At 33.6% G+C, this 23153-nt stretch overlaps 1 protein-coding gene across 1 annotated transcript; it reads left to right on the top strand.

Moving 5' to 3' along the window:
• Positions 1 to 1385: 1385 nt before the first annotated feature.
• On the top strand, positions 1386 to 12018 carry LOC145098760 (uncharacterized). Its single transcript, XM_079036366.1, has 4 exons — positions 1386 to 1871; positions 1948 to 2066; positions 11190 to 11646; positions 11701 to 12018. Exons 1-4 carry the CDS (start codon positions 1386 to 1388, stop codon positions 12016 to 12018), a joined length of 1380 nt encoding a protein of 459 aa, XP_078892492.1.
• The last annotated feature ends 11135 nt before the right edge of the window (positions 12019 to 23153 follow it).

Here is a 23153-nt window from a genome sequence, read left to right as displayed (position 1 = left end):
CGATCCAGTCATCTAGCGGAGTATAGATGACGACCACGGACTATTCTAGACAGTCCAGTGGAACACTAGCATGCTCGCAACCTGTAGGTGTTTATTCGAACTGTGTGTTTATTTGAACTGTGTGCTCACCAGATGTACTCCATCCCCCACATGGTTGCCTTAAGGACATTTATTGCTGAGGAATCCCCTTAGTAGTAGTGTCCACCCCGATGATAGTCCTTAGACTAGGTCCCTTGTGTTAGATGTCTTAGGAACGTAAAGTGAGGATAACGGGAATGGGTAATCGGGTTTGTTTGGTTGGATAAAGTTAATAAACTTATTTATTGTGGGTTGAAAACCCTATGTGCTCACCAGCCTCCCAAGCCTGACCCACTCAGTTTTATGTATTACAGGTAGTGGCGCTTGAGCATAGATATGATGTGTGGACGAGGGATTACGGATATAGGCCTGTAGATATGAAATAATGTAGTAAGGCTTATATTGTACTATTTATGCTTTTGATCTGTACGAACATGACATCCCAAGTCTTTTAATGAAATACATTTCTATGGAAATGCTTTTGATAAATCTTTATCATATTTTGTTTTGGGACAAATTCCGCAACACTTTTATTTAAAATGTTACTCTAATTTTTAAACAAAGCATAAACAAACCGGTCTTTTCTGGCCGTGATTTTGGGGATGTCACAATTATGTTCGTTTCCTTGATGCTGGATATGAGAATGGGGGTATGATCAATTTGTACATTGATCACAGTCAATATCCAGTTATGGAGTGGATTGAAGAAGAGATAGCTGAAGATGGATCGATAGATGGTAATACGGATGATGATGATGATGATGTAGACTCTGAGCTTTTAGATGATGAGTTCGTGGAGCATGAGCTTTATGATAAAGTGATACAACTACAACCATTTGATGATCCTTTCATTAGAAGAAAATTTTTCAAGCCTTCAAGAGTTGTGGATGATGAGAAAGATGATAAGAAAGATGTCAAGAAAGATCTTCATAAGTATCCAGTTCATGATCCTAACCGAAAATGGGATACAACGTTTCCAGTCTTAGGTATGAAATTATGTGATCATTATGAACTTAAGCATTTGTTAAGCAATTATGCTGTTGCTAATGGGTATAAAGTGTGGTATGAAAAAAAAATGATTCAACTAGATTATTAGTTAGATGTTGCAAAGGTGAAGAGAGTTCTAAATGCCCTTTTAGGTTGTGGGCAACTTGGATGAGTAAAGAAAGATCATTTCAGATTAAGTCCTTAATCTCTGAACATAATTGTAGTAGGGCCTTCAATTTAGGTTCAATGGTCACATATAGTTGGATTGGAAAGTAGTTAATAGAAACCATAATAGATAATCCAAGAATTAGTTACAGGAAAATGGCAGCAGCAGTCCTTAGAGATTTTAATCTAAAAGTTAGTTTTGGTCAGTGTAGAAATGCCAAAAAATTTGCAATGGATGAGATAGAAGGGAGCTTGGTGGCACACTATGAAAAGCTTAGGAGTTATGGTTTGGAGTTATTGAGGATTAATCCAGGTTCCACAGTGAAATTGGATGTGGATATCATGCCTGATTCTACAGTCCATTTTCCTAAGATGTATATTTGCTTGAAGGCTGTGAAGGATGGTTGGATTGAGGGGTGTAGAAGAGTGATTGGTGTAGATGGATGTTTTTTAAAGAGACTTTGTAGAGGTGAGGTACTTTTAGTTGTCGGTAGGGATGCTAATAACCAAATGTATCATTTAGCTTGGGCTGTTGTACCAGTTGAAAATAAGGAAAATTGGAAATGGTTTTTGGATCTATTACTTGAAGACATTGATATGGGACAAGGTAGAGGACTAACCATCATCTCTGACCAACACAAGGTACTCAACTGCTTTCTAATAATAGTATTTCTACTTTATTTTTAGTTTATAATGACATCAAAATGTTACTTAATAGGGACTGATTGAAGCAGTTAAGGAAAGAGTGTCAGAATGTGAGCATAGACAATGTGCTAGGCATGTTTATGCCAACTTCAAGAAAAAATTCTCAGGAGCTGAATACAGGGAACTTTTCTGGTTTGCTGCCAAGGCGACAACAACCAGGGGTGTTCAAATTCGGATATCCGAAATTTCGGATAGTGGATTTTCAATATCCGAAAAATTGGATATCCGAAATTCGGATATCCGAATTTTCGGATACGGATTCGGATATCCATTCAGATATCCTTTTTTTTGTAACCAACTCAAATAACTTAAACAATATCCTTTTTTTTGTAACCAACTCAAATAACTTAAACAATACCATTAATGGATGTTAGAATGAAGTGATTAGTTGCACAAAGTCGCAAATTGAAACCAATGGAAAAAACAATTAATTTAATTGAGTCAATTAATAAGTTATTCGTTGATGCACCAGTTTCATTCCATTAGAAAGAAAAACCAAGCATAAGTCCACATTTTCATGTTCCAGACACTAGTGCAAGTCCTTTTATAGTGCATATTTCTATATTATGGATAAACATTGTAAACCAAAATATCTTGAATTGATTAAAGACATTTTTATATTATTGATAAACTTTCTAATTACGTATAGTATATATGTCTTGGCTAATATAATTAGACTAGGTAATTTAATGTAATTTATGTTAACACACAAAAAATTATACAACGTGTATTAAATAAAGATCAAATAAAACAATGTAGTATCTATTATCACAGTAAACATGTTCCTCAACTCATACTATCTATTCTAATTTGAAATAAAAAAATTTAAAAAAATAAATAAATAATATATATTTCGGATATCGGATATCCGCAATATCCGAAAATTTAGAAAATAACTATCCGTATCCGAATCCGAAAAACCGGATATCCGAAAATCCGGATATCCGAAATTTCGGATAATTTCACTTCGGATTTTCGGATTTTTCAGATCGGATATTCGGATACAGATTTTTTGAACACCCCTAACAATAACCACAAAATTTGAGGATATCATGAAGGAGATCAAACTGATTGAAAGTATTGCCCTATGAACACCTGATGGAAAAAAACCAAACACATGGTCTAGGGCATTTTTTAGGGAAGATAGTGGTAGTGATGCCATTGAAAATGGTGTATCAGAGTCATTTAATGAAGCTATTGTGGAAGCTAGAAAAAAACCAATAATAGCAATGTTGGAAGATATTAGAGTGTATGTCATGGAAAGGATGTTTATGTTGGATTAGTGTCTAAGTTCATAACTATTTTGGTATGTACTTGACCCAATGGTGCATGGTCTTTTTGGGTTGCCTTCACCAAAGCAACTTGATTGGAGAAATAAATAAAGAGAGAGGTTATTATGATTTATTAATATGTTATAAGAATAATATATATTAAAGGAGAAATCCTATTTGTTTAATTAATATTGGTCAATAATTAATTAAGAATTAATTTTGTGATCAAGTGTAATTAATTAAACTAGAGGGACTGAATTGTAATTATGTGATAGTTACAAAATAAGGTAAGGATTATCTTATTAATAGGTTGGGCGAATTTAAGGTGATAAGGCCTTAGAATTCGACTAGGATAAGGGTTTTCAAGGCTTATCTTATGGTTACTTGGTGGGCAAGCAACTAGATAAGGATAATGACTAAAACCCTAATCTCTACACCTATATAAAGACCCCAAGGCTCATGAATTCGGCCATGCCTTCCCAAGAGGTCCTAGAGACGAATTCAATACCTCCCCTCTCTCCTTATACCTTCTCCATTTGCTCTTGGTGTTTGTAAGCCATTAGAGGAGTGACACTTGTGACTCTAAGCCTTCCAAAGTCAATTCAAGGAGGAATTGGGATTGTTATTGCTACATAACAATCAAGGTAATATCTTAAACCTAATTATATGTTAATATCGATTTCCATATGCTAGAATTAGGGTTTATAGTCTTGGATTCAAAGCATGTACAATAGAGAAACCTAGATCCAAGCATTAGGGTTTGTATGAGCACATAGGATGTCTTATGACCAAAACCCATCAGTGGTATCAGAGCCTAGACTGGTTTCTATTGTATTGATGCTTGATATGTTTAAAAATTCGACTTTTTGGTTTCTGGAGGCTGGACTCGCCGAGTCCATAGCTGAACTCGCCGAGTCCATGCAGACTCGACGAGTCCAAGCTTGACTTGACGAGTCAACTCGTCAGATGGAGTATATCTCGGGATTTCTTGTTGTTTTTGCTTTGGGATAGTTACCTTATCACATTATATCAATATAAATCCGATTTTATGATATATTTGACTATATTCTTGATCTAATTGAAGATTTTTATCAATTAATAAGATAATTGTTTCCTTATGTGATAATTGATTAATTATTTTGACTAAATTGATAAATTGTTTTGCAAGAAATCATTAAATAAATCAAATATGGATAATTATGTGATTAAATGTTAATTTAGATTATTTGTTATTTGATCCTTGTTGTTATGAAAAGTTTCATATTTTCCCCTTTAGGTTTTATAGTTTAAATTTGAACCCAAAAGTTTTGTTGTTTTGAAATTTAAATAGTTGAAACCCTAATGTTTTGAAAAAGGTTTCAAAACTTGCCCTCAAGTTTTGGAATTTAAATTTTGATTAATAGTTTAATTTTGATGCATATTTAAATTTTGAACCCTAATGTTTTGAAATGTTTCAAAACTTGCCCTCAAGTTTTGGAATTTAAAAGTTGATTAAAGGTTTAATTAGGAATATTAAATTCTAAAACCCTAGTATTGTTTTGAAAAAGTTCAAATCACACCCTTATGGTTTTATTAATTAATTAAGGTGTATAATTAAAAGAGGATTAATAAATCCATAAAAGTTTTGGTTACAATTTAATTGAATTAAAAGTATAATTGTTAAATTAAACCACCTAGTATTTTTAAAAGTGTAAAATACACCCTATACTATATATATAACATTAAAAGTCTAACATTATATATATGTATGAGTAAAAGTCAGTCTTACCGTTAGTAGGCCTCATTCACGAAGCTGTTCTATAAGGGGTGTTTAAGGAAATTGCATATAAAATGGCGATTGAATGGGTATCCACTCTTACCCACCGCACTCTTGACTAGTGGAGGGTCGTTAGCCAAACGGGTAGGATGGGACAAAACCTTCCATTATAAGTATAATGAAGTATAAAAGTAACTAAATGTTTTCATAAAATTCTCAATCTTAGTTACTTAAGCAAAAGTGAATTGATGCAATTCCATGAAATTACACTTTGTGCGCTTGCGAAGACGTTAGTGGAGCGTGTGTGGTTTACCGGCACACTAAATGGTTCTTAGAAAAGGTAGCAAAGGGTGACTCAATGTTTGTCATAGTTCGGTGGAGCATGAGTAGTTTACCGGCACATCGAATAGGTGACTGTAACATGTGAGGGCACCATGTAAGTTTGCATGGTTATTCACACCCGCTTTGTGATCCTCGGCATCCCAGTCACAAACTAGAGGGGCATATTGAGATTTAAACATGCCATTGAAAGTTCAATGAATCTCAACGGATCTAGGAGTTTTCATAGATTTAAAACTTAAATTTTTTTTTTTCGTTTTTCGTGGTGGAAATTAGTGAATCGTCATTCACTTACCTTCAAATATTTGTCAATTAGGGTTACGGCATCCCTCTCCCGAGTTGTGGAATATTGTGTTGGGTCCTAGCCTTAGTATTTCATTTGGGTGATTTACTAAGGACTCAATCTATCAACTAACTTGAATTTGTTTTTCTCTCGTTTTTGTAGATGTCAAAGTTCGACAACTATGGTCTTCCAAAATCCCGTGGAACAAGCTTTCCACGATTCAATCGAGGAACGAGAAATCATGCTTCACTTCCTCCTCCTCCTCCTATTGTTCTCCCCAACCCACAAGTTTAAAGGCTTGAAAAGTTCAAGATCACTCAAGCCCTTTTGGCAAGTAAACATAAAGAAGGAAAGCCGATGTGTGCACACGTCCTAGGGATGAAGTCACACATTGATAGGTTAAGAATGTTGGGATCCGTTGTCTCTGAGGAAATGGCTGTTGATTGGGTTCTTCAGTCACTTCCTAACTCATATAGTGAGTTCGTAAGAGAGTACTATATGATGAACCATGACGTGACCCTTATAGATCTCACCTATATGCTTATTGCTGCCGAATCAACAATGGTTTGGCGCAATAGAAAAGCAAAGTTGATTGGTGAATCTGCCTTCAAGACCTCTATGGGTATAGACAATGGCAACGAAAGACATGTTATGATCGAAAACTTTGATCATAAAAGAAATGCAATGTCTGAAGTAGTTCCATGTCACGTTCCAAAAGAGTCAATTTGCTTTTATTGCCAAGAGAAAGGGAATTAGAGACGAAGCTGCCCCATTTACCTAAGAGATCTAAGAGATGGGAGAGTCAAAACGTATGGCTTTGCTCTAGGTAAAATCCATTGACTAACTCTTTTAAGCTTCATTCTAGATTCTTAATACATAATGTGATAAGATTACAATTGATGTTTTGTAGGATCGAAGAAAAGAAAGGAAGCTTAAGGGAAGAAGTAAGCAGAATCTAACCGTGAAGGAATGGATTTCGATCGCATTTCTCAAAGATTAAATTCTTGAGCTACTACTTAGAGTTAGAATTAGATTGCTAAGAAAGATGTATTAGCATAGTTTTTCAATGAATTGCATTGTAAGGACAAAATTTTTCCGCAATAAAATAAATTTTGATTTGATATTATTTATTTATCCTTGCAATGGCGTATATGAAAAATTGATATTTGAATGTTTCTATTATTAGCAATAATGGATTTGGTTCTTATTATGTTATTTATGGAAAGTCGAGAATTTACCAAATAGGGAGAGTTTCTCATCGTCCAAGTTTCAATTGGACAGAAACTTGGAATCATGCAACTTGGTTGCACGATGAATGAGAAATTTCATATTTGAAAATTAGACTAATTCATTGACAAAGTGTCAAGTGAAAGACTAGGAGATCGAGTACACAAAGGTGTGTGTTGATCAAGTCCACCATAAGAGTAACAAAGATATTCGTCATGATTTACTAAAGGCTTAGTAAATATGATTATACTTATAAGATTAAGTGTAATTCTGAATTAATCCAAAAGGTTTAAATCAATAGAAGAATGAATAAGAAGAATCAAGTAGGCAGAAAGATAAAAGTTTCTCCATTCTAAGAAGAAGGGAGAGTACCTTTTATGCTTTATGATAAGTCTTAATGATTAAGAACCATATCTCAATTAATCCTCTAAGTGAGTCTTAGTACAATTGTATGTTTAAGAAGAGGAATCAAGAATTGAAGAAATGGTTAAATCAAGAAGTCAATCATACTTCGTTTCAAAAACAAGTCTTAGACTTAAGATTGTGAAATTGAGTGATAAGTATTAAGAAGGTTTATAACATTCATCAAATGTGGAAAGTTGTGATGTCTTGGATAAGACAAAGACCAACTAGGACCAATTTATGAAGTGTTTGATAAAAACTACACTAACTCTTGAATATTTGTTTGTCAAGAAATGTTTATTGACAAGAGAATCTTATATGTCAAGGAGTCAGTGGGAGTCTTAATGGTCTTGAAAGGATTCAAGAACAAATCAAATAAACCTTATCGATCATCACTAGCACACGAGTTGAGGTTTACAACCTATCGTGATGACATTATTTTGGTTCTGTGCCAATCCAATCGAGTTAATTATGCATGAGAGTTCTATGAGTTCTCATTTTGAACGCATAAAAGGCAAAGCACCTTAATCAATGAAAGGTACATTGATAGGAAAGGGTGAGCTGCTTAACTACTTGGAAGACATGGTGGGCAGCTGTGCTACCATAAGGCAAGAAATCAAGATTAAGAAAGTTCGGTCCATATGAGTTTGAATTTGTCGTAAACTTTGGTTTTAACAAATTTACATGGATAGGAACACATACACCGTTTAAATCTAAGTATCATAAGATTTCCTCCTTCATGAAAATGATTGCGAGGAAATGCTTTCACTAAGAAAGATTTCAAGAAGATAGTGATTGTAAAATTGCATTCTCGAATTCGATTATGGTTACGGTATCCCTTTCCATAATTTGAATTGTGAGGTTTGGCAATTAGTCTTAATTGTTTAGACACATATATGAACTATCGAAGACAAAGGTGTATAAGTTCAAGAAGCCTTGATAAAAGATTATCAAAGCACTAAGTATTAGAAACATGAATTTAAGGAATTCAATAAGTATTGTTTTTCTGAAAGTTGAGATATTTATGAATACATGTCGAAGCTAGTGGGAGCATAAGTGTTATGTTTTATAATAATCATCATGATAGTGGGAGCGTAAATGTTATGATTGTATGATTATTAAGGCACATATTGCAAGTTGGCAATATTAATTATAGAAAACAAGAGTTATACCTTGCAAAGTAGTAAGGGTTATAAAGTTGTTTTGCTATAATTAAGGGAGAGAATATTATGCTTCATTTCAAATCTAAAGGCTTAGGTTGAGAAATGTTAATAAATTTAGTCAAAGGTACATAGTGTGTTCTTAAAATTTCAATTATGATTATGGCATTCCTCTTCACAATTCGAATTTTGAGAACATAGCAAATAAAACATTATGTGTCGTGTCCCCTACGCTTCGGGTATAGGATCGATTGCAAATGCTTTAATGTTTGACCATTCTAAAATTTTCCAAATGTCTAGCGCATTTAGAGGGAAAAAGGACTAGAATCGGTTTTGACTAAAATAATTAAACAACTATCAAAGGATAATCCAAAGTTCGACGAGGATTGGTTGCTTGTGAGTAATTGGAAGCATGGTATTGAATGGACCATATCGACATTATTATGAATATAAAAGATTCTATTAAGAATGAGTTGTCATATGGAAAATATGGAAATGTTTCCATATTGGATGGACCATATCGACATTATTATGAATAGATAAGATTCTATTAAGAATAAGTTGTCATATGGAAAATATCGAAATGTGTCCATATTGGGAATTGAATATTGAAAATCTATGAGTAGATTAGAAACTTTTATGCAAAAGGATGTTCAAAGGAATGTTCTTTGAGTGAGAGACATCATATCTAAGGAATTGTCTTGTAACAATCTCCGATAGAAGACTTTGTAATATCATTGGCAATAGTCTTTGTGACTTTGGTGCAGTGATATTACGAAAGGATCATTGCATAAAATGTTAGAATCTAGCATATTCTATAAGTAGCAAGAATTTGATATTCTTTCACTTATGAAAAAGGATTTAGGATTGTGAAATGAGAATGATTGGAAATGTGCTCAATTTTGTCTATTTCACAAAGTAAGAACCATAGGTAAACATTGTGTGCATGCTAAGAACATGGGACAAGTGTAATAATTCAAGTAAGAAGTTGATTACCCGAAATGACAAATAATGAGTAATCGATATGGTGATAAATAAAAGGTGTTTTATTTATACTCAAAGGTTTGAGGCCATATGGGATTAGTATTATTCTTGTGTTTCACTTTGCATGTTTTGACTTCCTGAATAATTTAATTGGTTTAGAACATTCAAATTATTCGAACGGGCCACAGTCGTTCATATGTTGGAAGTAGGTATGAATGAAGACTGTCGTGAATTGGTGTGTGGATTGTCTAAAAGAGTATTAGACATAAGCAAATGTTTGTTGCAACGTTCATGAGTGCTTATGAATATGAATTTGAGCATTGGATTAAACCCACGCTCACTTGGATCACTCCATGAATTGTATCACGAGTGATTGGTGAGACGATAACATCTTATATTCTTGAAACCGAGATGTGTGAGTTGTATCTTGCAAATCGGTTGCACATTGATAATATATAAATGCACTAGTAACTTGGTGTTATAAAACATATTGTTGTGTGTGATTCGGTGAGTGAGTGCAAGCAAGCATTGTATCAAAGTTTATCCGTTCCTTTTATCCAAAGTAGGATAAAAGCGATATCTTTGGGCCCCTCGATGATTTTGTGATGACAAACGTAAATGCTCGGCCGGGCTAGGGCTAATTTGATTTGTTCAATTAGTCAGTCATAAATCGGGAATCGAGATATAGTACAAAGAGAATGATTTGAAATCATATCTCATATGATATCTAGAATGGAGGAATATATGATCCCTTATCTAAGGACACGCGTATCTGATATGATCAGAGTTGACAACGGCTTTGGAAAGCTATGATTGCAGATCAGGATCTGAAGTCATACGCAGAATAGTTATTAGACTTATCCAAGTGGGAGACTGTTGGATTAGTGTCTAAGTCCATAACTATTTTGGTATGTACTTGACCCGATGGTGCATGGTCCTTTTGGGTTGCCTTCACCAAAGCAACTTGATTGGAGAAATAAATAAAGAGAGAGGTTATTATGATTTATTAATATGTTATAAGAATAATATATATTAAAGGAGAAATCATATTTGTTTAATTAATATTGGTCAATAATTAATTAAGAATTAATTTTGTGATCAAGTGTAATTAATTAAACTAGAGGGGCTGAATTATAATTATGTGATAGTTACAAAATAAGGTAAGGGTTATCTTATTAATAGGTTGGACGAATTTAAGATGATAAGGCCTTAAAATTCGAATAGGATAAGGGTTTTCAAGGCTTATCTTATGGTTACTTGGTGGGCAAGCAACTAGATAAGGATAAGGACTAAAACCCTAATCTCTACACCTATATAAAGACCCCAAGGCTCATGAATTCGGCCATGCCTTCCCAAGAGGTCCTAGAGACGAATTCAATACCTCCCCTCTCTCCTTATACCTTCTCCATTTGCTCTTGGTGTTTGTAAGCCATTAGAGGAGTGACACTTGTGACTCTAAGCCTTCCAAAGTCAATTCAAGGAGGAATTGGGATTGTTATTGCTACATAACAATCAAGGTAATATCTTAAACCTAATTATATGTTAATATCGATTTCCATATGCTAGAATTATGGTTTATAGTCTTGGATTCAAAGCATGTACAATAGAGAAACGTAGATCCAAGCATTAGGGTTTGTATGAGCACATAGGATGTCTTATGACCAAAACCCATCAGTTTACTCAGAAAAGGAAGGGACTGAAGTGGAACTTGGAGATTTGTCCCTCAATTAGAAGGAAGATTGAGGACATGAAGAAAATACAGAGGTATTTATACATACTATATAATATATATTTATATATCAATACTAACTTATATGTTACATTACATAACAGGTTTTGGGGAGTAATTCCAAGTGGTTTTCATCAATATGAGAGTAGATGGTTGAATGAGGTGTATGCGGTTGACTTACATAAAAGAACCTGTGGATGTAGATCATGGCAGCCGACAGGTATACCATGTGTCCATGCTATTTCTGCCATCTTGTGCTTGAATGGGAATATAGAGGAGTATGTAGCTAATCTGTACACAACAAAAATGTTTGGAAGATACTACAGGTATAATGTTAAGCCAATAAATGGACATGAAATGTGGCTAGCAAATGATATGAATACCATCTTACCACCAAAGCGTAGAAGAATGCCTGGCAGACCAAAGATAAATAGGAAGAAATGCATTTCAGAAAGAAGTGACAGACACACTATTAGCAAAGTTTGGACCACTTCTAAATGCAGTCTATGTTCCCAACCAGGTCATAACATGAGGAAATGTCCTCTGAAACAGCTTAATGCAGTAGATGATTCGGATCTCTTTGATTACCATGAGCTATTTGAGGGTGAGGGATAGGGTCAAGGGCAAGGACAGGGAGAAGGACATGGACACGGCCATGGGGAAGCTGAATATGTTGGAGTTGATTTAGAGGAGGAGGTTGGAGGTGATTCAGAGAAAGAAGTTGGAGGAGATTCAGAGGATGATTTAGAGGTGGAGGTTGAACAAGTGGTTGATGAAGAAGTGGTGAATCCTGGAAACCAGCATGTGGTTGCTCCAACTTTGAAAAAGAGAAAGTGTGGTCCTTCTCAGAGGAACATAAAACTTGGGTTGAGGAGGAAAGTGGTGACCAAGGATGATACAGGGGGAAGTCTTGAAAATCCTCTCACACTCTAGGAGCAGTAATGGGGACAACTTTTGTGAAGGGCATCTTTTGTTAGCTTTTGTCTTTGTGATCTTTTGTTAGCTTTAGTGCAGGACATCTTTTGGTAGGGAATCTTTTGTTGGGCACATCTTTTGATGTCTTGTTTACATTTAAGTCAAAAACGGATGAAGCTACATGTGGTTAGGTGTAATGTGTCTTTTGATAACTTGTTTATATTTAATGTATGTGGTCCCGCTTTGATAATGTATGTGGTTTGGTAATGTATGTGGTTTATATTTATGGACAAAGACAGGGACAAGGCCATTCCAATATGTGGTCCAACTTTTTCTCAATTTATAAACCAATAATCATTAATTCCATTTCAATATACACAATGAATATTAATCAGGAATCATTAATTCCATTCATGTATGAAGAATCAATATAAAGCAATAATCAATAATTCCATTTTATTCCAGGAATCACTGATTCCATTCCTGTGTGAAGAATTAATATTAACCAAGAATCATTAATTCCATTTCAATATACACAACGACAATTAATCAGGAATCATTAATTCTATTCCTGTGTGAAGAATCAATATTAAGTAGTAATCAATAATTCCATTCCATTTCAGGAATCACTGATTCCATTCCAGTATGAGCACTCAACTATATTTACCAATCGTTGGTCCTATTCCTTTAGCAAAACTAAATTTATTTCCATAAAACATTGAATCAATTCCAATACAAGACTTTTAATTAACCAATCTTTCTAAATACATTACCAAAGTCATTACATTACAATTTTCATTTCATTTCAACATAACATACATAAAAAACATAACAAAGAACAACAACATACAACATTTGAGATTCCAATATTTCCTAGTTAATTTATCCAAGTCTTTTCTGAAACTCATTGATTCTTAATCTGCCTTCACCTTATGTGTCCAAAAATTATTTTCCAATATTGATATCTTGACTTCAGTGTTGTCTTCTTTTATTAGTTCTTCATCTTGATCGACCCATTCTCAGAAATCACATTTCTTCTTCTTCTTATCCTTCAATATACATAATAAAATTCACATAATAAATTAAGTATAAAGGAGAAGTAGATGATAGATGCTAGAACCACTTACTGGTGAGTTACGACATACTCTGAACTTTCTACCCAAAGTATTAGCCGTAGATGAGGTCCAAACTTGGGAAGGCTTCTCACAGTGACAAGGGTGGGCATAATCAATTGTGCTCCTGCTCTTGGAAATGTTCGAATTTGACATAGAATAATTTGATGAACTTGAAAATGCCATAGGAGCCAAAGGAGATGAAGAAGGGGGATGAAGATGGAACCCTAATTTGATGGATGAAGGTTATTAAAGCACGTTCAATAGTTGACCTGAGGTAACCGGTTACCTCAAGTCACTCTAAAATGTTATTTGTATTTTGTTGGTATTTTTGTACAAAATATTCATTTTAATGGTATTTTTCACTAAAAAAGAATAATGGTGTTTTTTTGTATGTTTTTGAAACATTTTTACCTTTTCAAGTTGTTTTCCCCAAAATAATTTACAATGTATGAGCCAGATATAGAAATTTTTGAATTAGGTAGGCAAAATAATTTACAAAGTATGAGCCCGATATAGGATCGGAAGTTTTGAATGAGATGAATTAATTCTTTTTATTTAACAAAAATATTATATATATATATATATATATACACACACACACACACATATATATATATATATATATATATATATATATATATATATATATATATATAACACGTGAACTTTGTAGGGTGGGCCGAGGCCTACCTTTGCCTGGATGTGGATACGCCATTATCTCTGGTGAGTCCTTTGTGGCTCGTTCTTTGTGGGTTGCTGTTATCGAAATGAATAAAATGAGCCACAACAGATTGAGGGGGTGTTTGGGATGGTTGTATGAGGTGGTTGAAGGGTAGAGGGAGGGCTGATGCACTCTTCCGACAGCCGATGGTGGTTAACAGGAAGGAGAAAGAGAACGAGATGTAGAGAGAGGCTAGAGAGGGATTAAGGGAGTCATTGTATAGAAAATGATAGCTTCAATTTGAATCGCATGTATTTTGAAACTTAAATAATATTATATATATTCTTTATAATAAACATTTACTATATATTTTTATCACTTAGATATAATTTCTCGATTCTTTTGCTACCACATCGTCTCATATAATTTTCGTGAAAGTTCCTGCTAATTGTTTCGGTAATGGTGATTCCAAAAGCACAGATGGAATTCAATTCCAGTATACTGAGCTCCGTGAATTAACGTTTAAAGTTCCGCGATTAATAGGATCGGATTCGATAGATTTTATGAATTTGGTTTTGGTTGAGATTAAAAATATTATAAAAATGAAATAAAATAGTAGACCGTAGTCTGAGTTCAAAACCATGCTCAAAAATAATTTATGAGGCTCGTAGCTATCCCAAACGAAGTAGTGTACAGTTCGTTTTACGAAAATGAGATAAATACTAATTTTATAACTTAAAATGGGCGTAACTTCTTCATACAATCTCTGTTTTGGACGTTTTTTTAATCCACGGTGATCAGGAGAATGTAATCTATTCAAATTTGTTATCCATAAATTTCAAATTTACTTAATGAAAAATTTTATTTGTAACACCACAAATAGATGTAATTTTTTGTTGATTTTTGATTCAGTCTTAAATGATAGACGGTTTGAGCAGTTTCAGATGTTCTAAAACTAAATATGAATATAATATCTTTAATATATATTATAAACATAAAATTTCACACAATTGGTTCTTAACACATAGCGGTTTGCGGTGTTTTGACCGCCGAACTCTGACCGATTTTTACCAATTGTTCAAGAAAACCCTATGTACTCACTAGGTTTCCTAACCTGGCTCACTTAGTTTATTGTATCACAGGAATCATATAGGATGATATAGGTATTTACCGAGAGATTTAAAGGAGATATAGACTATTAGTAGAAAGAGATGTTGTAAGTCTTCGTTTATGCTTATGTGTCTTGTATTGACCATGACATCCCGAGTTTTATAAATAAAATACATTTATTGGAAATGTCTTGATAATGTTATTATCATATTTGTGGGACGAATTCCAGAAAGTAAATCATTCTAAAAGGATACTCTGATTTAATAAGCATAAACAAATTGGCCTTTTTTGGACGTAAAAATGCGGATGTGACAGTTGGCATCATAGCATTAGTTAAAGCGAACTAGGAATTTGTAGGATTTCTAGAATTAAACTTAGAATGCTAGGCAATGATTGTGAGCAGTCTGTCTATTATATTTAGGTAGTACACCTGAATTGACACGACCACTAACTTACTTTAGGATAAAATGTCTAATTTACTTTTATTTGCTAAATGATTTAAATAATAGCATGCCTTAGGTTTTCTATCTAATATTGATATTATCTTAATAAGTTTAAAGGTATGTTGCCCACCTTGGATTAGGAAATATTATGTGATCAAGCTTCTAAACGTTTAATTACGGTATTAGAACTCACATCTAACTTTTCGGAGTAATAAGGAGGATCATGCGTCAAAACGTTCCCTATCTATATTCTCATCCCGGTACACCGAACGTCTGCTTTGGTGTATGAAATGTCATGATAAGGACTCGTAACAGACTAAGAAATTGGAGGAAATGAAAAGGCTTACGATAGTGAATGATACATATCAGACGATATCATCGATAATACCTATAGAATGGTATCTTGCATTTAGAATACCTATAATAAATGATACGCCTAATACGAGAAAAGTACAGTTTTGAGTGGCAGAAGGGTAGAACTTTTGGTATGATTCTTGAAGTCGTCACATGGTCTAGCATTTCCACCACCAACCGAGTTGAAGTGGAATTGATGTTAAACATATACATGGAAGAAATCGTAGTGGAGTTTAGGGAAATTCGTTATTCTTGTTTGGACACATTCATATGTGTGAAATCATTGTGTGAATTTAGGAATAAGAAATTGGGGACTGCGAGGCAATTCTTGGGATTAGTGTAAGTGTGTGCATAAGGTAGTAAATGCCTATACTACCGGAAGAAAATGACTCACACTTGGATCGAGAAAGGTCACAAGGTACCAAGGTATTAGTAATTGATTTTGTTTTGAACGTGTCTGTCGTTACCATCATTTTGGTAATGACTAAAGAAAATGATTTTATTCCGACCCTAGTGGTCATATCGAATGGATTTTGGCTAAGATAACTCTACAAAGTAAGTTACAAAGAACCATGTTCAATGTAGGATCCGAATTAATGAAGAAGATTGAAGGAAAATATAATTGAAGCGATCGAAAAAGGTATCACAGTCGTCATTAAGATCAAGCCGCCTCTAGCTAGAATTGCAACATGTTAGAATGTGATTATATCACATTATATAACATGAAGGAAGGTATCTTCCATCCTGGAGTCTAGTTCAAAGAGACCTGAGTCTAGCTATTGCATTGTACGACAAGAGGTCATTAGAACATGACACATCAGTCTGTTAGGATAGTCAAAATAGATGGAGCAGGAGTCTCCAATGAAGATCGGATTTAGAATCAACGAGCAGGTGCAACATTGAGCACCATCAACAGTAAAGAAGTCTAAGAGTTAGAAAATCGATAGAAAAGACTTAGGAATTAAGATTATTACCTAGGATTGAAAGGTAACTTGCAGAGTCATTATACAATCCCTGCCTTTTTGATGATTCTAGGACATAATCATCCTAAGGGGGAGTTAATTATAACACCTGGAAATTAGGGCTAGTCAATTTGACTATTATAAGCATTAAAATTGACTTTTTGACAGAGGATATCTAGGATCACTAATCTTAGCAAAAGTTATAGTATATTTGACGAAGATTGCATACATATAAAGAGCCCCCAAATCCGACTTCGAGTGAAGAAGTTATGACCTTCTGAAGTTTTTCATTCAAATTGTATGTCGCAAATAATGAATCGGAGATAGGTTTCTTTTTATCCTAGCTTATCTAAAAAAAGTTGTAGTAGTCGTTGAACTGAGAACATGCATATAGAGAACGTCCAAATCTAACTTCACGAGAGGAAGTTAGGATTTTCACAAGTTTCAACGCATGAGAATATGGCTAAGAAACTGAAGTATAGATCGATTGATTGTTATGAAAATCAATCTAAATGAGAATTGATTATATCTTCCTCATGATTTCGTCGATATAATGAAATTCATGAACGGATATCATATGAGTGAGTTATGAATTTTTAACGGGTTTTAACAGTCTAAGCTTGTTAAAAATACAACTTTAAAAGTAAATTCAAAATTAGCCGATGGAGTCTAAATGAAATTGGTAGATCTCATTCATAACTACATGTGGATATAAAACCCATCAAAAATAGAGCTCGTATGAAGAAGATATGAACTTTCTAGTGAACATAAATTCTTTGTGTGCACCCATGCATAAGGTCAAAGTATGTCCTATGCACTGTCACTCCATCCAGAATGTGACACGTGGCACCATGCAAAAAGTGTCACATCACCCTCTTCCGACCAAATGTGCAGTGTGCATCTTATCTATGTGCGACGCGTACATGAAATACCCCTATAAATAGTAGTCAAATTTTAGTTCAATCCCACACTAGTCCTACTTTTCTCTCTATATTTTGGTCGAGAGTTTCCTTAAGTTTTTAGTTAGTGAAGCCCTATGATGTCTGAGGTTTATCCGCTTAATTCCCAATTTTCATTAGTGTACTATTTAAGTTAGGTTATGCTTATTTTATTTAAGTATAACTTTTAATTATATTCATAGTCATTATTATGAACCTATAATTAAGATTTATTAGTGGTTCCCAGTCATTATGCTGATTGACCTACATAGTTGGATGATGTCTAGGTTGGATTTAGTAATGTGTTTAAAGTGGGCTTTCCAAACAGTATACTTTGTATACCAACAAACCCTACCTTCGATATGATCCTACCTGGTTCTCTCTTATCAGCTATAGATCAATAGACATTGAGTTTATTGAGGGATCTCAACTATTAATTAGTCTTAAGAAATATTAGACTAAGACTTAGTAATAATGATACTAGGTTACGTTAAAGGAAGAGTCGGTTGCTAGAAGCGAAGCATTGTCTGAGTTTTGAATCATCACATTAACTAGTGAGTGCATAGTTACTTTCACGTTACACATAGATATGAAGTATCTAAATCATTAAATGGTATATGTGCTTATGTGAAAAAAATGTTTGTGTTAGATGAAATATTTTAAGATGATTTTTATATGATTTACCATATATGCATTTTCTTACCCATAATGTATTGGGTAGAAATAGGTAATGGGGGTTGAATATAATAAAAAGGGAGATAGGTTATGAAAGATGAAAACAAGAATAGGTCTTGACTTTAAAGATAATATCATCTATGAAAGTATAGATGACAACCACATACTATTCTAGGCAGTCCAGTGGAACCTTAGCAGGCACGCAATCTGTAGGTGTTGTGAACCATGTGTTCACCAGATGTACTCTAACATATTATCATGTATTGTAGGTGGACTCCTTAAACTAATATTTTCAATAAAGAAGATGATACCTAGGGTAACTCCTTAGGAATAAGTATAGAAGAAAACTTACTAACAAGTATCAAGGAGGAGTCCCTGAACTAGTACTGTCAGCATAGATGATACTTAGGATAGATCCTTAAGAATAAAGAAGATAATGGGGATCTGAAATTGGGTTAATTTTTTGATAATTAAACATATTAGCTATATTATTGAGGGTTGAAAACCCTATGTACTCACTAGGTTTCCTAACCTGACCCACTCAGTTTATTTTATTACAAGAATCATATATGATAATATATGTATCTACCGAGAGATTTAAAGGAGATAGATACTACTAGTATAAAGAGATGTTGTAAGTGTTCGTTAATGCTTATGTTTCTTGTATTGATGATGATATGCAGAGTTATATAAATAAAATAAATTTCTTGGAAATGTCTTGATAATATTATTATCATATTTTGGGACAAATTCCGCAAAGTGAATCTTTTTAAAAGGATACTCTGATTTAATAAGCATAAACAAACCGGTCTTTTTGTCCGTAAAAATGGGGATGGCACAGAACCCATCGGACTGATTGCTAATCCTCGATCGCCAGAATTCTACCTCTATTTCAGGCTCGAACTTTTAGGAAATAAGCAAGTACTAGGCTGATTGTGACATGTAAATTTAGAAGTTGGAGCCAATTGATTGAGTATGTGTCTATAAACATTACAGGAAAATTAATCTCCTCCTAATTTTCTTCTAACCAATCTGAAATTACGATAAGTGTATTAAACTATTTTTAATTTTATCAAAATATGATACTTGTCACTATTTTACATTGGTAGGAAGATAAGTATGAAGAAATGGTAGGAAGATATTTAATTTCTGTAAACGTAAAATCATTGTTAGTTTTTTTATAATTTTTTTGTTTTGGTCAAAAAACGATCAAGGAAATGTTAACCAGATTGTATGAGAGATTATGGTGCTGCAACTAATATGAATGTGAAAATCAAATGAGAGTGATACGCCTGATGTTATAGGGAAAAGCCCTTGATCCTTGCTAAGATCTCCAACCTAAAACCTTGGAAGGTGATAATGATCACCAGCCTTGTTTAATCTTATTAATCGAATTATAAATTACAGAAATGTGTTTGAGAATAAGGGTACAAGTGATTCCTTCACTCTTTGTATTTGTTGTATGATTTATACATGTGTATTTATAGCCTAGTTGACTAACGAGATGACTGATATTCTTGAGATCCTATTGAACAAGCTTTTTCATGTTGCCTTGACTTAGTAACACTAGGTTTTAAGATTGACTTGAATGATTCTTTGATTTTGACGTGTCTTGTGTTTACTATTTATACACATGTGAATAATAAACAAGAAATATATTCATTAACCTCATCAGGAAATAATATTGGTAATATTCAAAATCCTGACTCGTTAAAACATATGTTTCAGGCTCCAAACTTCACTTTAAGATCCGAGATCTTGGACATGTTTCAAGATCTTAACCCCTAACAATTGGCCCCAAATTATCTGCTTGATTAAGATCATGGGAGGTGATATCTTTTGGCATCTTGGTTGGATATTCTGTAGCTATGATCATTATTTGAGCTACTGGAATCTTGGTAGCCGATGGGATCTTATGGGAAGATCCTAGATTTGCTAGTTCTTCTGCTTCGGTATTATTTTCTCTAGGAACTTGGTTTAAACTAAAATTTGTAAATTTTGAGGCTAACATTTTAAATATTTGAAGGTATAATGTTAATCATTCACCTTTGACTACATATGATCAATTGAAATTGTTAGTTATTAATATTGAATCGACATATACCTGGAGATACTTGAACTAAAGATCCTTACTAGTTGTAGCCCCATGATTAGTGCTTTATATTCTGCTTCATTGTTAGTTGTTTTAAATTCAAAACTAATTGTATGGGGTAGGATGTCCCCTATGGTCATTTTAGTATGATCCCAAGGCCTATTCCTCTGAAGTTGGATGATCCATCTGTAAAGAGGATCCACTCCCCCATGCTTTTTATGTCCTTGAATTGCTAATTCCACCTTAGGTTGTAGGTCATCACTAAAATCAACCACAAAACCTGCTAATGTTTGCGACTTTATTGTTGATCATGCTTCATATTTAATGTCATATGTGCTGAGCTTCACTTACCAATTAGCCATTCTACCTGATATTTATGTTTTTGCCATGACATTCTTAATAGGATAGTTATTTTTGAGGTGTATAAAATGAGTTTCAAAATAATGTCGTAGTTTGGTAGAAGTTGTAACTAGTGCAAGTATTAATTTTTAATGGTGACATTTCTGTTTTTTCATGTTCTTTGGTCCATTCAAAATTCTTGTTTTTCTTCAAGATATCAAAGAAAGGTTTACACCTCTCTGAGGATCTTGAGATGAATCTATTCAAAGCTGCCACTCTTCATGTCTATCTTTGGATATCCTTCTTTGAAGTTGTAGATCTCAAATTGACTATGGATTTGATATACTCCGGACTTGCTTCGATTCCCCTTTTAGTGATCATGTAACCAAGGAACTTGTCACACCCCTGCCCAGCCTTTGGTGGAAACACCAAGCAGTGTGGCGATATAAATAGCACCAATCCTATTAACTTGATAATACATGCATTTTGAAATCAAGATAATGTTGGTGAGTGAATGAGTTTTTATATCAAAATTTTGAATTCCTTTTAAGAATACTTTTCTTTAGTGAAAACCTTTCTTATTTATATAGTCTTCTATCTTTTAAGATACCTTTTATTGATCTTAAATGACTATCTTTTCAGGATATCTAACGATCCTAACATAATATAATTAGGATTATCTTTTGTTAATCCTAATTTAGTATCTTTTAAGGATTTCTAATGATCCTAACGTATTTTAATTACCCTATCAAGCGTCCCTAATGGTAATCTAAGCTCTAAGGCAATTTTTAATATATTAACATGAGCCCCTATAATCGACGCTACGACCGTAAATATACCCTTGATCACGACGCTTCATCGGACGTCAAATAGTAACTTATATGGAAGGTATCCGGTCGGGATTGTAGCTAGCAATTGAAGGCAGGGTTGTCATGGCCCCGTATAGATTTATACATAACTTCCTAGCTCTCGCAAGATTAACGATTATAGGTATTAGGGATATGCAGAATTTAATCAATGTTTTTGGATGAATAACCAAATCACTAACGTATTAACCATAAGCTTTTATCTTTTATCTTTATCATAGTTACCCTTATATATATACACACACACACACACACACACACATATATATATATATATATATATATACACACACACATACACACACACATCACACTATCTTTGTATATACCATTTTCGGGTATATATCATCAAATGATCTTTACGTGTGTATGTGTATATATATAGTTCTTATCATATATATATATATATATATATATATATATATATATATATATATATATATATTGCATATATATACCTTAATTATGGTTATTTTAACAGGATATTTTGGCAGCATAACAATTAAGTATAGTGAATATCCCAAATCTTGTCCAGCATAACTCCTAGGTATTTAAAGTTTCCTAGGGATTTGGTCATTATAACATCTATGTATTACTTACTCCTAGATTATTGGGCATCATATGTTTTAGACAAAGATCATAGCTTAAATCTAGGCATAGTATGTAAAGTTATACTATCCTAAGGTATCTTGCTTATAATAAAATGACTTAATATTTATAAGATAAATATTTTTCTAAAATCATTTGTTAGGCATGTATTCCCCTCCCCCTGCACTGAAAACACTTTAAAATAGTAAAATAGGGGTCATGAGAGAGTGTTTGGAGGTTGATTTGAGATGAAAAAACAGGAAGCAAGCACCCTTATTTATAGTGATGTTGTGCACCACACATTCTACTACACGGTGTGCACTCACTTCATGGCATAACCAAATCATGCCACGTGTCGCCCTTCTGGTGGTCCAAGTTTCCAAATCTCCAATGAATCTGGGGGTCAGATGTGTGCTACGGGCATGACGTGCACATTGATGCACACACCTTAGTTCTTTGTAAAAGTTCATATTTTCTTCATATGACCTTTGTTTCTTACCCTCTTTATATAATTGTGTAACTATTTCCTAGAGCTACAACTTTCCTTTAGTTTGCATCTTATAATTATAACTTTCATTTTTAATCTACATTTTTATATTTTATAAAAATCATATCTCTTTGATACGACTTCAATTTTTGCCTTTCTTTCTTTTCAAGTTTTTATCTCATGCTTTACTAAAATTTCATCTTTGTAGTGTTAGACGAAACTCAACCGTTCTCTTTTTGTTAGTTTGACGTCAATAGTGTTATTAATGTGGTTGGTTTCTATTCATAAATCATAACTCTTCCAATCAAAGTTAGACTTATTGACGCTTTTAATTTTTGGGATCATTAGGTCGCCTATTTTTCAAATATGCTAACCATTTTAACTTTTTTGATTAATTTATTTTCGACTCAACTTTCCATATTATCCTTCAATATGGGAAGTTTTTGTTTTTGTGAGTCGAACTTAACTCCTAGTAACAATTAACGATGGAAATTTCTCAATTGTTACATAACATGTTTGCCTT

The sequence above is a fragment of the Lactuca serriola genome, chromosome 4, assembly GCF_051521515.1.
Source record: "Lactuca serriola cultivar US96UC23 chromosome 4, Lser_US96UC23_V15, whole genome shotgun sequence".
NCBI lineage: Eukaryota > Viridiplantae > Streptophyta > Magnoliopsida > Asterales > Asteraceae > Lactuca > Lactuca serriola.
This window is presented reverse-complemented; position numbering and strand designations above follow the sequence as displayed.